Below are 15,599 nucleotides of genomic sequence, written 5' to 3'. Positions count from 1 at the left end.
AACCAGATCTTGTTCCTCCGGGGTTTGGTTTTTAATTTTGGTATGTGTTTGTGGCATATTTCTAAAAGCTTTTCATGGAATTTATTGTAGTTGTGGTCGAAATTGGGATTAAGAATCTGGGAACAATGATTGGCAAACCCCTCACAGTCTGCTCTTTTGAAGTTGAAGCGTTCTGGGATCGGGTCGTTTTGGAGGCTATTGTTTTTTAGGAGAATTGGGAAAAGGTCAGTGCGGTCATCCAGCACAGACCAAGCAAGATCTGGGACTGGGTCAGGGGTACAAAAGGTGAGGTCAAGGGATGAAGTGCTATAAGTGGCTCTGTTTCTGTAAGTTGGGGATTTATCATTTAAGAGACAGATGTTATTTTGAAATTAAAAGTTTTCTATTATTTTTCCTTTCTGGTCTATAGGTTTGTCTCCCCAAAGGGGGCTGTGGGCATTGAAATCACCTAGCAAAATAAAGGGTTTTGGAAGCTGAGCCTTTAAGTCATTTAGTTGGGTTATTTGAGGGGGTAATTTGGTGGGATATAAACTGAGCAGATCGTGATTGGTCTGTGCAGGGTGACCCGTACGGAAATAGCCTGGAGGGTCGTCTTAAGATGTACTTGTCTGTGGAGTGTGTGGTTGTCGGTGTAGATGGTGGTACCACCGGAAGCAATCTGGTTCTCCGTGTGAATGTGATGATACGCAGTAAATCCTTTTAAGTCTATGGTTGAAGCCGGGGCGAATTTTGTTTCTTGAATACAGGCCACCCTAGGGCACAGTGTGGCCTGTAAATGTTGCAATTCTGCAATGGAAGGTCGGATTCCGCTGGCATTCCATTGCAGGACCGCCATTATGATTTTTTACTTTTTGTATGTATGTATGTATGTAGTATAGGGTTTTACGGCGCTCGCAACTGCTAAGGTCATATGAGCGCGCGAAACACAAGTTGTTTACTTTCACAAAAGTTCACTCCACGACTGGTCAACTAATTGGCTTTAAAATGCTAAAATGTTAAAATATTAAGATTTAGTGTAAATATATTTGTGATTTAAAACAGCTCTTATAGGTAACAATAAAAATTTTAAATAGTACGTTTTCATTTTTCATTTTACAACTTGCCATAAAGGCCAATGGCCTTTATAAAATTCAAAATTCTGCTGGGAACAACGACGGAAAAAATATCTTGCAATTTCTTGCATTTATAATACTTCCTTCGGATCTCTCCAAAGTTTTTACTTTTTGATTTGGAGCTCAAAGGCCCCGGCTTCGAAGAAACACTCTGACTCCTCCTTGCGGGGGAGGCAGAGTGTTTTCTAGGTTGCCGTCCTGGATTGGACGGCGGTCTAGTGGGGGATTTGGAGGAGTGACAGACTCCGTCCCTCCCGGGGTCAGGCCCGGGAGGGGAGTCGGAGATGTCCTCCTCCATTGGTTGGTGGTGGGGTAGGGGGGTTGTCTGCTGGAGAGGGAGGGGGGGTGGAGCAGACGGAGGGAGCTGGGAAGAGGGGGAAGGGTGCACCTCACGCTCCATCAGAGGGATGAGGCGTGAGGTGGAAGAAGAAGAAGAAGAAGAAGGAGAAGAAGAAGAAAAAGAAGAAAGAGAAAAAGAGGAAGAAAAAGAGGAAGTGATAGAGGAGGGGGGAGGGGGAGGAGAGAGTGCGGAGGGAGAATCCACCCTGTCCTCCCCTAGAACCTCAAAGCGGTTTGTCAGAGGTGTCTCGGTGGAAGGAAGAACCTTTTTTGTTTTAGTCACAGAGACATGCCTGTTGACCGTGGGCTTTGGGAGGTCAGCAGTAGAAGGACTTGCCGACCTCGTGGCTTCCCGTGCTACCTTTGCGTATGACCGGCCAGGGACCCGGGTCACAACTGGCAGCTTTGCAGGCCTCCTGAAACGAGCAGCCATTTCGTACTTTATACTCTTGGATTGCGCGTTCTTGAATCCAAGTCGGGCATTCCTTACTAAAGGCTGTGTGCTGGCCGTGGCAATTGGGGCAACAAGGACTAGCCTTGCATTCCTTCTCAGGATGCCCGGTCTTGCCACAACGAGGACACACGGCTGCGTGTCGGCATCTCGACTGACTATGTCCGAACTTCTGACACTTGAAACAGCGCAGAGGGTTCGGTACATAGGGTCGCACGTCTCAGACCAAGTACGATGCCCGAGCGGTGGCTGGAGGGCGACACGAATCAAAGGTCAGGATGACCGTGTTGGTTTCGAGGGTGGTCTCCCCCCCTCGGAGAGTAATCCAGCGGGCGTCAATCACACCTTCGCAGTTCGCCACAATTTCCTCCATGCTGCAGCCCTTTAGTTCATGGCTGCGGACGACGCCCTTCGAGCAGTTCAACTTCTGGTATCGTTTGGAAGTACATGGAATACTGCCGAAGGTCGTGATGTTCAGAAGTTTGGCCACTTCAGTCTCTGTTGCACACTTGACGAGGGGTACACCAGAGGACAGCTTCTGGACATTCGTAGGAATGTATCCCAGAACCTGTCTTAATGCATCTCCCGTCTTGAATAGATTCAGATCAGTGATCTTCTTCTGTGCGTCTTCTTTCCAGCTGATGGCCACGTACGGCTGCTTTGGAAGCTCCCTGGGAGAAGGGAGAAAATAGGCAGACGTAAAGGTCCTTTTTCCAGTTTTGGAGTTTTTGCTCGGCTCGGTGGCCGCACCCGCTTCCGCGAGCCGAGACTTTTTGACGTTGGGAGCTGGGGAAGGGTCTTTTTGAGTTTTAGAATCCATGAGAGTGTTTTGTTTGATTCAACTCCGCCCGCCATGGAGCCCAACAAGGGGACACATTGCTCGGATGACCAGAGCTGTGCCAGGGCAACCCCGGAGCTATACTCTCAACGAGAAAGTACAAGACCCTCCCGTCAAGATTGACCCAGGGCTTGATGGGGTTTCAGCTCTCAACCGATTGAGCGGCATGGGCCGTGCCACCCTCCCGTCTAAGAGGAAAACCTGAGCCAAAGAGGTGTGTTGGCGAGGGATAGTCCGTGGACTGATCTCACCTCAACCGCCAGGTACCCGGTTTCCCTCCGCACGGGTCGCACCTCACGGTCAACAAGGCACCCACTCTATGGGATGGGTGACCTCTCGTTTTGCTGCACATGAGGTCAGCGGTGGTAGGAAAGATAGAAGAAGAAAGAAAGAAGGAAGGAGAAGAGGAGGATACACCAAAGTAAGTGTCGCACACGGATCCCAGAGGGTTGGGGTCCGTGTGCGACACTCCGCCTTTGAGGGGGTTGCACCTTCTGCAGACGAAGCAGTGGTCTATTTATATCCCCCCGACCCACTGGGGGTACCTGACTATGTTTCGTACGAAGCAAAGGATGAAAGCTTGGGGCAAGAGGATGGGACGGACAATGGTAAGTAAAGTTGTATTGATTGTTGTTTCAGATCTTGAATCTAGATCTGGGTCTAAATCTATTCTTTATTTGTACTGACTGCGGTTTGTTTTATTTTACTTTTGTTTATTTTTCCTGCTTATAGATCAAGATCTAGAATTACTATGACCCAAGATAAATCTAGAAATCTAGATTTCTAGATCTACATCATTATGTCAAATGCAGAAGTGCAGGTTGTTTATCTCAGAACATCTAGACTGAGAATGATAAAATATTGAGGATCAGCATAATCTCATATGTTTTCTTTCAATAATTCATTGTCAGTGTTGACAGTTTTATTTATTTACGAGGGATTTGTTCTTGTTTTTTCTTGTTTGTTTTCTTTAAATCTGGTTGATTTTAGTGAAAGTCGCTGCCTTTGTTCTACTGTGAAGGGGCATGTCTGCATTGTGTATGATACTTTGGACTACTGTGATTGCTTTTTTTTTCCCCAGCAGCAGCATTTGGACTTTATTTATATTATCAAAAGTACTAGACTTTCTTTATTCTTTTATAATTTCAGAGTCAGTGCCTGACAATGACATGCTGTCTACTAGTACAAGCAGACGAGGAGGCAGAGGAAGAGGGTGTGGCAGAGGAAGAGGGCGTGGCAGAGGAAGAGGGAGGGGAGAAGTCAAAGAGTGTAGCAAAGGAATGTTGCTTTTCATCCGGACATTCCGGAGTTCGACGAAAGCCCTCAAGTGAAGGTAAATGTCAGAGGATTCAAACCTGTGGATTTTTTCTCTTTATTCCTGAATAAAGTTTTGGTCAACATATTTGTCACTCAGACAAACAAGTATGCTCAGGAATTCACATCGTCATCAACCCTGAAGCCTGCGTCACGTGTCCGGCAGTGGACAGAGATGAACATTCATGAGATGAGGACATTCCTTGGTTTCCTTCTGCTGATGGGGATTGTGAAGAAACCTGACCTCAACTCATACTGGAGTACAGACCCTCTAATTAGAACCTCAGTCTTCCCTGCTGTCATGCCACGGGACAGGTTTCTTCTCCTTCTAAAGTTCTGGCATATGAACGACAACGACAACCTGCCACCAGCAAACCAGCCAAAGCGAGACCGGCTTTTCAAGATCCACCCGGAGCTTGATCATCTGTTCTTGAAGTTTCAAGAAATGTTCCAGCCAGAGAAGAATATCGCAATCGAGGAATCCCTGTTGCTATGGAAAGGTCGCCTTTGTCTTCAAGCAGAATATCCCCTTGAAGAGAGCAAGGTTTGGAATCAAATCCTTTTCACTCTGCGACAACAGAGGCTACACCTTTCATTTCCGAGTGTACGCAGGTAAGGATGAATACACAACCGACATTGACAACCTTCTGCCCCCTGACACTCAACATTTGGGATGCTCAGGAAAGGAAGTGTTTTACCTAATGTTACCACTACTCAACAAATGTCACCGTTTTTTTGTGGATAAATGGTATATCTCGGTTGATCTTTTTGACCAGCTGCACAGCCATCGCACTTCTTGCAGTGGAACTCTGCGATCCAACAGAACTCCTCCGTGTTTGCGCCAGCTACAGGTTGCTAAGGGGGAGACAGAAGGCTGCGTCAGTAGGAAACTGCTTGCACAAAATTTCTTCGACAAGTGAGATGTGTACATGGTGTCAACATGTCATGAACAAGGGCAAAGCGGCAATGGCAGGAAACCACCAGCAATCCTTGATTACAACAGCCACAAATGATCAAATGCTCCAACCATATGACGCAATCAGAATATCAATCAAGTGGTACAAGAAGTTGTGCTGGCATTTTCTACAAATTGCTCTCCTCAATGCCCATATAGTCTCAAAAAAGTCTGGGCAGAGCTCAACTTTTCTCGAATTCCAGAAGGACGTCATCTCAGCGATGTTGATTGAGGGAAACAATGCGCCTGAAGTCACAGACGACCACAGTGTTCAGCTTACGGGACGTCACTTCATGGATGTCGTACCAGCAGAGAACTCTCTAAGCCCCAGAAGAGGTGCCGCGTGTGCAGTGAGAAGGGGGTGAGGAGGGACAGCAGGTATTACTGCCCTGATTGTCCAAGCAGAAAGTACCACACAGAGCGCTTTTACTGGCGCAACTGATTCTGAAGTGGTTTTTTTTTTTTTTTTTAATAGTAACTCTGTGTCGTATTTTATTTTATTTTCAATATTACATTTATATGGGATTTTTCACGTTGGATAGTGCCTTTTTCTTGGATTATTACAAGTATTTACTGTTGGATGTAGCTGCCATGATGTCATCAAGAATAAGGTTAGTTTCCCCTTCAGTTTTCAAAGCCATTAGTTTATTACACATGAATCAATTAATATCAATTCCAAGGGTAGGGCTGAAAATTGCTTTCATTTTTCTTTCATTTGATGCATACTTTTATAGGTTTATCTTTTCAATTATAGGAGTTACAACAGCCTCATAACACAGATGACCTGTCAGCCACCAGGCTGGCGGAAATTTTTCCAGCAGAGGGCAGGGAAAAACTGGCAGAAGTGAAGGGGTTAATAAAAATTAAACCAAGTTATGATTAACATCGCACTGTGTTCCAATGGCCAAGTAGTGACAGATCTAGATGCGACCACGCGTGCTTGGCTAGGCGTCACGAGAGGGGAAATTTTGATGTACATTGATGATATGTTCCAAAATGACAACAAACATTTATCTATTATGTGTCATCATGGTTATGTTCAAAAGATATTTGGTATTTTGCATAGAGTCATAGTGAAATTTGAATAAAGTGGCATTTTTTCTGAGTGAAACTGAATCCCCTGAATTTTTGTAAGCCAAAATTTTCAAAAAATAAATGTATAGTATAAGGTTTTACGGCGCTCGCAACTGCTAAGGTCATATGAGCGCAGATATGAAAATGGAAAGTTTTTCATTTCCTTCAGACAAAACTATGATGACACAAATGCAAACACAACGACATTCAGACTTGTGGTCCTCACCATTTTCCATGCTTTTCACGCTTATGTTTGAAAATTAAAGCACTGAAAAAACTATTAAAGTAATTTTCTGTTCCATTAATTACTTTTCAGGGTATTTTTTTATGTTGTGTCATCATGGTTATGTTCGAAAGATATTTGAAATTTTGCAGAGATTCATAATAAAATGTAAATTAAGTGGCATTTTTTCATCATTAACATGCATTGTGAGTCAAATTTAATCTTCTGAACCTTTGTTTGCCAAAATTTCCAACTCCTTAATTTCATCACTGAAACCAGGCAACCTCATTTCCTTCATTCGCAAATATCTTAAGTTCTATTCAAGGCAGATATATATTTATTTCATTGGAAGCAAGGCAAATAAATTAGCTTTCAAATGGCACCAATAACTTTGCATGCCAAAAATTTGACGAGCGCCTGATTCTATCGCGTCGTGACACATATGATTTTACAGAATAGGGAAATTTTCTTCTGTGAAAGACCTGGTAAGGTTCTTTGGCCACCTAAATAGATCAAATGAACTAGAGAAACTACTGCTGGATGGAAAGGCAGAGGGAAAGAAGATTAGTGAAATTGACTCATCACATTCAAAATCCATGATAGATTACTATTTGCATAAAACAGTAGACAACTGCACCCCCCGGGGCGGTGCCATTGATTGAAGTGTCTTTGGGCCATTCCCAAAGGGGGGACATTTCTCGTTCTAATGCACAGTAGAATTGTAAATGGGCTGATCCAACAATGTCATGCTCATTACTATGCCTGAAGTACAACAGGGAACTGCTGCTTTTTCTTTCCTAATCCTTACTATCGTCACTTTCCTCTGCTTCTTTTGTTTGTTTGTCACACTCTTGTGACCCGCTATTTCCGGGGTGCCTTGATAGACGAAGCGGACTTTGTGCTGTTGAAGCTAGAGAGGTGAGCAGAGTAAGTCTGATTCCCTGTAAGGACTTCTCAGTTGACATCCAACTCTTGGCGCTCATATGACCTTATGCAGTTGCGAGCATCGTAAAACCTCTACTAAAACAAACAAGACAACTGCCATATTATGCCCTTACCTTTAGACAACATACTGGGTTTCTGTTGAGAGTCCTGGGAAGAGGCAAAATTTTGAAGCAATTTAAAATAGTTAGAGGAACCCATCTCTCTCTCTCACTCACTCACACACACGCACCCACGCACGCACCCTCTCACACACCCACACCCACACCCACACCCACACCCACCCACACACACACACACACACACACACACACACACACACACACACACACACACACTGTCCATCTAGGTCCGGTGGCACGACAAAATCGAGACAGACAGAGATGGGCCGGGATGCAGCGGATGGCCAGCAGTCTTTTTGTCTAACTGTGCCCTTGTTGCCAGACCTGCCACTCTATGAAATCTAAAAATCAGGATCTCAGGGGGGGGAAAATCTGGATTTGGTGAAAAAAATCAGGATCAAGGACAAATCACCAAGGTGACTGCCAAGCTGACCAAAAATTTTCCTGGGGTACCATTAAATATAACCATGTATACGTCCTGTGTCTGGGTGTGTGAGTGTGTGTGGGGTGTGTGTGTGGGTGTGTGTGTGTGTGTGTGAGTGTGTGTGTGAGTGTGTGTATGTCTGTGCGTGTGTCTGTGTGTGTATGTGTGTGTGAGTGTGTGTGTGTGTGTGTGTGTGTGTGTGTGTGTGTGTGTGTGTGTGTGTGCGTGTGAGTATGTGTGTGTGTTTTATTATTTTTTTAAATTTTAATCTCACGTCAAGCACTCCTAGTCCAAGTGTCAAACACCCCTTCCGCCAATATTCCAACTGGCTATGATGATATGATCATTAAATGACGGCTATCGTCATCACTATTTCACTTTTTCAGTATTAAAAGATGATCAATTCGAATATCGCGCTGTATTTACCTTGTAAACGTTATGGGAAGTAAAATCCTTGCTATATCAGTTGAAACAAAACTATAAAACATCACAGTCACTCCAACTTGCACTAACCGTTATATCCATGTTCGAATCTTTGCTCGGCGTCTTGGCATTCTCAACAGCCGGAGACAAACCGGAAACAAAAGAGATATCTGGTTGGTTGACCTTCACCCCAGGAGACAGCATCATGGTTCCTCCAGTCTGACTGAGTTCTTGGTTAAGTTTCCCGTAGTCCACTGTACCATCTGCCGATTTCTCCAAATTCTGTCGAAATAAACAAGACTGTTAAAAATCTGCCGTTTCTTCACATTGTAAAAATACGCGCAGCTTCAATCGAAACAGGCAGTCACATTTTTTCCCACTTTGTTACAGAGATTTCAGAACCAATTACTCATATATTTGTCAACGTGTTTAAAGAATATTGGCTGAAAGCTGAATTTTACAAGTCTTTGGATTGATTGTTGACATAAATTTGGAGCTGGGAATATCAACTTTAGGAAGAAATTGGTCTAGAAATAGACAGCTATTTTTCAAAATTTAAAGATACAAATCCAATATATATACATGTAATATTCACATTAAGATCCAATAAATCTTGCTATGAGAAAAACAAATGAGAATACACAGACTAATTCAAATGGCAACAGACCAGGTAAAGTAAACGGACAGTGAGCTAGTACTACGATTTAAAAAGGCAAATGAAAATGTCAGCGAACCAGAAAGAGTGAATTTCATGGAAAGAAAGAAAATACTTGCAACAACAGCAAGCAGACCCATAAAGGCTACCTCCTGATCCGGAGGGGAATGCCTGAAAATTAGAGAGCCAAACATGGTGTAGCTTTCATCATACACCAGGCCAAAAGGGATATAATCTATGAAATCAAACAAATCTCAGAGAAAATAATGAGCATAAAACTTACAGAAGGTGGCAAAACAACAACGTACATCCAAACATACCCTCATTGCACTGACAGCTATGCAGAGGAACATAGACAATCATATTTACAAGACCTGAGCGATGACGTTAATACCATCAAGAACAAAGAAGATATATTTGTGAGGCATCTTGATGAAACCAGGCGCTTGTCAAAATAATGAAACAAACATGATAATTACGAACACATTTTTTCAACACAGATTAGGCCAAATCAAGACCTGGCACAGATAGAATGATCAGAAGCATGCATCACAAATCGATTTCATCCTGATGTGCAGAAAACAAAGACACACAGCCAAAGATTCAAGAGCGGTCTCAAACTACATTATCGAAATGGATCACACACCTGTTACTGTAACTCTCATAACCAGCAATGTAAAGCAAACATAGAAGAACAAGGGAGGAACCACTAGCAATCAAAGAAAATTGGATAAGAGAGAGACATCAAGAAGTGAATCGAGGATGACATTACCAAGGAGTACAATAAGCTGCCACCTGAGATCAAAGACATGGAAGAAGAAAGGAAAACATTTTTAAAATACTAATCAGAATCACTGAAAAACTGTTGTGGCACCAAACTTAGAGGCAGAAACAAAGGCAGAACAACATGCTGGTGGTATTACGATACCAAGGAAGCAATAAAAATTAAAAAGAAATTAAGAAATGCAGAAGTCAAAGACCAAAGAGGACTATACAGGAAATAGAGAAGAGAGACCAAAAGAATTATCAAACCTGCTAAAGAAAATGCATGGCAAATGGCGAGAAAATGACGAAAAAAATTTTACTGTACAAAAGTTGCTGATGACATTCGACAGGGGAGCGTTGCGGTTCTGATACGTACAACCATCACTATATGTAATGAATTTGTCATATTTGTCAACGAAGAGATTCATTTGCTGTCAGCGCTCCTTCTCCTTTGTGCCAAACGTAAAGTAAGTTATGGACACTTCATTTAGTCCTGTAATAACCCAGTTGTGTTCAAGGCCAGCGCTAACTGGACAGCTTCCAAGTCCATGGACACTACACATAACCTTGTCCCATCTACTGGATTCTGTGACAGCTTTTCGTCGGATTCCTTCTCCTGCCTTGCTCGTTTTTGGGGATTTTTTTTTTTTGCTTCAACTTACTTTTCTCATTCTTCTCGATGCAAGTTTCCTTCTCTATGCGAAACACATACATCGCATTGATCCTTTCGTGGTACATGCAACGACAGGTTGCTCTTTTGAAACATAAAGTTGTCTGGGACAGTGCGTTCCGATTTTGCTTTTCACATTTTCTTTGACACTCCTTATAAAGGTCAGCAATGCTTTGAAAGTGTAGCTTGTATTCTGTCTGCAATAAATGAGAAGGCATTTTGTTAAGTTTATCAAAGAAATCCTTCATAAGAAATTGTTTGTCGTCTTCTGCTCTCTGGTAATATGGCAAGCATGGAGATCCCGTGTCCGAATCATGACAGCCCTCTTTGAAATAGCTACGAATAAACCACTATGTGAGGGCAGTTGTATTTAAAAACATTGTTTTGCAAACAGGGAGAATGTCACTGAAGATTCGTTTCAAATGAAACTGTAGAGCCAGAAACCTACTTGGGGAATCTGGTGACTCCCTCCTGCATTTCACAGAAATTTGATGAACAAGTCCTTTGCTGAACTCCCTTCAGCAGCATCTGTCAGGCTCCATACGTATTCAAACATTGCTTCTCTGTACTCTTTTGTGAATTCCTGATATAATTTTTTGTTGAAACAGATATTTACATGAGCATGACTTTTTCATTTGACGAGCTGGGATCTCTTTTCCCCTTTGGGAGACATAGGGCTGACCAGTGTTGCAGAGTTCTTTCCTTTTATTTTGTTTCCACTCTTGTGGGTCTAATCTTTTGCGCTTTGGAGTATTGTGGACTGTTTCTTCATCCGCTATGACATTTTCAACAAAAGCAGCTGGTACTGATTCTTGGAGTTCAGGCATAGCAACAGCAGGAGCTGTACCTGTGTTGCCAGCTGCAACTTCTGCAGGAGGAGTTGTTGGATGTTGGGAAGAATAATGTACCTCGTTGGCAGTGTGCTAGGGTTCTGGATCAGAAGTAACAGGATCGTGGGCAAAGTACTGGTGTTCTGGATCAGAAGTAACAGGATCGAGGGCAGTGTACTGGGGTTCTGGATCAGAAGTAACAGGATCGTTGGCAGTGTACTGGGGTTCTGGATCAGAAGTAACAGGATCGTTGGCAGTGTACTGGGGTTCTGGATCAGAAGTAACAGAATCACTCTAAAAACTTATCCATGATTCAAGAATGATGCATGGTACGCACACAGAAAAAAGCACTCACTTTAGGCCTAAGTGAACCAAGATTCGTGTAATGTCTCAATTTAGAGAACTATACCCCAACTCCCAAAGTGATATTGACCAATAGGTGTACTCTACTCAAAACTCAACGATCCTTAGCTAGTTGTCAATCACAGACAGTTTGAAATTCCTTGGTCAGAAGTATATGCAATAATTCTGCGACTTGGTCAAGTCAGCATTAAAATTTTCTTTGATGTCGTCTCACAAAAACGCAACCCAACCAAGGAGCAAATTGATTGCGCAAGCTGTTTTACCAAAAATTTGTCATAGGTGTCAATCTGAGTCGATGTCAACAAAGGTGACATTTTTGTTGTTGTTACCCTCCACTGCGCCTTGACAAAGGCCACAGTCATTTTGGTCGGTCTGCCCACGCGACAGGTGAACACTTCACAAGCTTCCGAATCGGCATGATTCATCCGCCCATTCGTCGCGCGCAGCGAAGCTGACAAGTAGGCAGTTGAATCACGTACAATTTTTGTACTTGTGGACATGGGCAATCGATTTACTGATGGATTAAAACACTTTGCAATAATCTTTTAAACTCGGGATTTTAACATAAGATGTATCTAAGGTTGTACCATACAAAGGGATAAAAAAGTGATTTTTGAAAATTTTGTCACTTAGGCGGTTGAATCACCCGGCTAGCGATACGTTCTTTGTATTATTGTACAGCACATAGAACACTTCTTTGCGGAAATGCCCTAGATATAAATGCAATTTATTATAATTACTATTACTATTATAAAGTCACTGCGTGCTAGATGAAATATCTCTGCAAAACCATTAACATCACAAGAAGAGAAAGGCAGAGAAATGAAGTAGTAAGAGCAACTATTGGCAACGAGTCCTGCTTGCATTTCATGGAAAAACTCAAAAACACAGAATAAAATGTAAGGCATTGTGGAGAAATCAGGCACTCGTCAAAATAATGAAATCCCAGAAATCAGAATGTTTCTGCCAGTTTGGACATTTTTTTCTAATTTTTGTTTTTGAGCTCAACACCTTGTATGTCCATTCAAAAACACTTTTCTGTGTGAATTTTATGGAAAAACGTTGACTAACCTCTTCGCTGCCGTGCCCGTTGTAGCATTGTGCCTATGGCCCGCAGAATTTACAGGACTGTGACAGAGGTTGTTTTGATACCAATTATAAGGGAAGTTACAGCTAAAATCTTGTAATTATTATTGAGGTACCTTCCCTTTATCCCTTTATGTTTACCTCCATTCCCCATCCCATTTGAAAGCATCAAATTCGGATTTTAGCTCGAAGAAAAGATTAGATCTAGATCTAGATCTAACACATCTACCACACAAAAATGATTTCCTGGCAGTCAAAACAGATGGGCTTACATATATATGGATTGTATGAGCGTTTTATAAGATAGGAAAAGCCTCTTATCACTTCTTCTTTATCTGCAAGCACTCACACAACATGTATTCCCCTTTTTCGGTCTCGTTGTTTATGTTGTTTGATGGTGGGGGTTTTTTGGCATCAATCATTCTCCATCTACCTCTCAATGAAATCCCCCCAAAATTATATCAATAGAAATGAGGTTCAAAGTAGAATATACAAGCAGACATTCATGTGGAAATATTCATAAATTTTAAAAATTATGGAAGGTAGAGTGGGGTCATCCCTGAGCAGCCTTGTTTTATGGGATTTCCTGCGGCACAGAGGCCTATTTACCTGCGGCATTGAGGGGGTTAAAGGCACAAAAAATGTAAATTTGCAGTTTCCAAGAACTCTTCAGCTATGGAAGTCACCAGACTTTGGCGGCCATTCTCTCACTAATTTTACTTCTGAAAGCAGGCGACCCCATCTCCTTCAAACGCAAATATCTTGATTTCTATCCACATAATGGATATTTTTTCATCGAAAGCAAGACAAATGAATAACCTTTAAGATGATACCAATACCTCCATAAGCCCAAAAATAGACAAATGCCCGATTTCACTGATTCCTGACACAAAAGGTTTGGCCACCTGTTACATATGTCACCTGGCCAGCCAGCCACGAGAGCCTGTAACACTGAGTACTCAGTCTATAAAGGAAGATGTAGACCATGCAAAAATGGATTGAGGGAGTCAAAGAAACCCTGAGAAAGTATTCTATTACAATTCAAAGTGCTGCAGAACTGGCTTACCATAGAAAACTGCATCTCCCCTCAATGCTTAAAGGCAACAGAGGATGAAATAATTAAAGTAAAATAAGTATTACGATCCAGTGATTTGTTCCATACAGAACTCCATTTAAGCACGATGCTGCTCAGAGAGGTAAATAAAAGGCCTCCCTTTATGAAAACTCCCTTGAGAGCATCTGTCCTCTATTCACAGCCAATTATTTTTATTTTTGTCCTCATAGTAAATTACAGTCGCTAATCATAATACCACCATTCCCCTATTTAAGCAGAACTGGGGATCCAACAAGCTCCTACAATCTTTATTTTCAAACTTACCAAATGAAGCACACTAACAAAGAAAACAAAATAGCAATGAGTATGCAAAGGGATGTATGGGAATAGCATATAGTATAACATGGATAGCTCGAATTTGTTGGGACCAGCCTTGGTAGCTCCGAGGGAACCATAGTTCGAGGAATATCTTACAAAGAAAAAGAGGAGAAAAAAACGGGACCGCAGGCACACTTTGGCAGATGCATGATTTCGAGTCTTCTGTGTTCAATCTATCCGTGTTATACCGTATTTCCAAAAAGAAACAGACTTTCTGAAAGTATTCTCCCAATTTGTAAGAGCGTGATGAAAAGAAAATTAATTAAAAAGTCAGTGAAAGAAAATGGGCCTGGGTCTGAGAAACAAATCAAATTTCATGAACAGAAAGAAAAGTACCTTAAAAATATTCCTAAACTATTTTCGTTTGCAGACAAAAATGCTTCATTACTAAACCTCATATGACAATCACCTGAAAAAACTGCTGTTTGTCGGCCATCTCATCCAGTGTATCACAACCTGGCTTTTCCCTGTTCGTGTTGGATGGCACCCCCTCATAACTTGCTGCAAGGTACAAACCAAAATGCACTGGTTACAATATGACTACCGGCATCTGTGGTGTAGTGGTGAGGCACTTCACCATTGCATGCAGCAGACCTGAGTTTGATTCCTATTTGGGGAAACATTTTACAGAGTACCTCTGTCTTTCTGCTGGGATGTTGTATCCATCTCAGCCCGGGGTAGCCCTGACAGATAAAGTCAAAGCCCACCTCCTGAACGATCTAAATTGTGTCGATCAAGGCATAAAACACAATCATAAAAAGGACACCGGGAGGACACTTTTTGTCTTTGTACGACTTACACTCCTTCTAGACACAAACAGCTCATTTTGTAGCTTTGTAGCAATTGAACCAGACTCTCAGGTGACAGATGGCACAAAAGACGTAGCCAGTAAAGTATGGGCTCAACACTCCCATAAACTTAACATAAACTCCAGTCACTTAAAAAGGTGGGACCTCTTAACTAAATGTCCACCTTTGACAGGACCAAGCCAAGAGGGCTGACAGGCTTGATATTACCCCAAAACATCCGAGTTCAAGATAGCACAGCTGGGTACTCAAGCCAGAGCTTTTTGCATAGTAGTTCAGCATGATACCAACTGAGTAATTTTTTAATGTAGGGGTTTTTACCCCCATCCACACAACTGAGGTCCTTCAATCTAAATCCATCCATCCTTCAGATATTCTATTAATACTGCCACAATAGAAACTTTGATAAGTTTAGGTGTTTCTTGCTACGGTAGCAACTTGGGAAGACAACACATCATAAAAATAAACAAGCTGATCAGAAAGGCATCAAGAACAATAGGTAGAGACCTAAATAACTTTGAATATCTGGCCAAGACAAACCTTCTAAAAAAGGCGGAAATAACGCTGAGTGACCATAGCCACCCACTGACAACAGAATTTCAATTATCAGCCTGCAGTAAAGATACAATTTCAAAAATGCAAGAACTGACATAGAATATCATTCGTACCAACTGCAGAGAGGCTACAGAACACACAGTGCTACAAATGAGAGAGAGAGAGAGAAAGAGAGAGAAAGAGAGAGAGGGAGAGGGAGGGAGAGGGTGGGAGAGGGAGG

At 42.2% G+C, this 15,599-nt stretch overlaps 1 protein-coding gene across 1 annotated transcript in view; it reads right to left on the bottom strand.

Annotated features, from left to right (window-relative positions):
* Positions 1–15,599, bottom strand: part of LOC101850059 (dentin sialophosphoprotein) — a gene marked incomplete at its 3' end in the record, with an annotated part of 91,344 nt that overhangs the window by 20,739 nt on the left and 55,006 nt on the right. The window contains 3 exon segments of the mRNA XM_035973654.1: positions 7,365–7,398; positions 8,308–8,499; positions 14,428–14,519. Coding sequence (XP_035829547.1) covers positions 7,365–7,398; positions 8,308–8,499; positions 14,428–14,519 — 318 coding nt within the window.

Source organism: Aplysia californica, unplaced genomic scaffold (assembly GCF_000002075.1).
Source record: "Aplysia californica isolate F4 #8 unplaced genomic scaffold, AplCal3.0 scaffold00029, whole genome shotgun sequence".
NCBI lineage: Eukaryota > Metazoa > Mollusca > Gastropoda > Aplysiida > Aplysiidae > Aplysia > Aplysia californica.
Note: the sequence above shows the minus strand (reverse complement) of the source record. Positions and strands in the feature narration are given on the sequence as shown.